Here is a 1,891-nt window from a genome sequence, read left to right as displayed (position 1 = left end):
AGCTTGGTGTTTGCCACTCGAGACATATCAAGATGAGCTCCCAGACACAGCTACTCTGGCTCCTCGTCCTCTGCATTCAGGGTAACAACAACAACAGGGGAAATTAGTTTAAAATAAAGTTATGATATTTTACCAGGCTGCAAATAATCAGAATTTCCTTTTCAAGCAATCATTCCCAATGCCATTTACAATGTTATAGAAGGAGGGAGACAAGATAGTCACTACAGCTTTGTAGTTAGTTAAAAATTACAAAGTTTGAGTCATTTTATATTTCTTTTAACTGTTTTTCTCCCATCCAGACTCCAGCGGGCAGATTGTGCTGACTCAGACTCCAGAATCCCTGGCAGTGTCTCCAGGAGACAGAGTCACCATCAACTGCAAAGCCAGTTCCAGTGTTAGCTACATGGCCTGGTACCAACAGAAATCAGGACAGGCTCCTAAGCTCCTTATCTACTATGCTTCCACCCGTCCCTCTGGGATCCCAGACCGGTTCAGTGGCAGTGGGTCTGGCACAGACTTCACTTTTACAATCAGCCGGGTGGAAGCGGATGATGCTGGAGATTATTACTGTCAGCAGCAGAGCAGCTGGCCTCTCACACAGTGATACAGACCAGCACAAAAACCTCCCTGCTCTGTGTCGTTTCAGACTCTCACTCACAGTATTTCAGCTGCTTCCTGTGCAGTTTCCTGGTCTTGGTGCTTCTACTGCCCTGCAGTGGGACTCCTGGGTGCGTCAGACTTGCGTCCCCTCCCTCCTCACTCCAGAATTTCTAGTTCTTTCAGGTGCTCCCTCCCTCCCACCCTGTGGTTCAGCACTCTTTACTCAGCAATTGCTCCCCGACCACTAACATGGATTTGCTCTTATGGGCTGCAGGTTCCAATCCGAGCACCTCTGACAGCAGGTTCCAATCCGAGCACCTCTGTACTGAGCCGAGAAAACGGACAGAGAACTGTTCTCCCGCTTTATAAAGCACCCACAGTGACCACTGCAGTAGACTAATCCAAACACTAAAAGCTCCTGTAGGATTCAGCTGCTTATCTAGCAAAGCACAGTCACTGATGCAGCTCCCCTTTCCCAGCACAAACCCCTCCGCAGGGTTGGGACTCACTGATACTGGCTGTCCTGGCAAAAATGGAATCCAGAATTCCTCACCAGTGCCCCCAGAGCAGGGTCACATCACACGGTGGTAAAAACACCCGAGCCATTTGTACACTGCAGCTTCCAGCCGTGCCGCCATCGATGGATGAATTCTGGGTCCCGGTGTTGCCAGCATAGGTGAAGTCAGTGGGGATATGGGTGCTAGGGCAGCAGGGGGAGGAACACACCCATCGCTATACCTGAGCTCTGGTCCATCTAATCTAATATCACTCGCCAACAGTGGCCGTCCCTGCTGCTTCAGATACAAGAAACTCTTCAGTAGCAGTTAGGGGATAACCAGGCTGCACGGATAGTTTCTTCTCCTATTCCTTACAAGAGCAGTTCTTTCCAAGGCATCCTCCCCTCCACAGCCAAGAGGAAATGTGACCAAAATCATTACTGCGGGAAGCACGATGAACTCAGGCTCTATATCACCCCCTCCCACACCACCTCGTGGATCATAAGATTGTAACTGATACTCACAATCAGCCATGCAAAGATGCATATTGAAATATTTCCATTCTCTGTATTGCTCACAGTATTGATGATCTCTAGGTATTGAATTAATTGTAAGGTTTTCATACATTCAGACTCCAGGGGCAGATTGTGATGATTCACACTCCAGGATTCCTGGCAGTGTCTCTCCAGTGAGGCTACAGTCGTTTCAGTGGAAGTGGAGAGAGAACTGATTTCACCCTCACAATCAAAGTGTTGAAGCTCAAGATACTGTTGTCAGCCAGGCTACCACCTCCC

General features: G+C 48.7%; 1 gene segment (V, D, J or C); it reads left to right on the top strand.

Moving 5' to 3' along the window:
* On the top strand, positions 1–617 carry LOC119565985. The segment is given in 2 exon segments: positions 1–81; positions 300–617. Coding segments are annotated over 2 exon segments (354 nt in total).
* The last annotated feature ends 1,274 nt before the right edge of the window (positions 618–1,891 follow it).

This window comes from Chelonia mydas, chromosome 4 (assembly GCF_015237465.2).
Source record: "Chelonia mydas isolate rCheMyd1 chromosome 4, rCheMyd1.pri.v2, whole genome shotgun sequence".
NCBI classification, from domain to species: domain Eukaryota; kingdom Metazoa; phylum Chordata; order Testudines; family Cheloniidae; genus Chelonia; species Chelonia mydas.
This window is presented reverse-complemented; position numbering and strand designations above follow the sequence as displayed.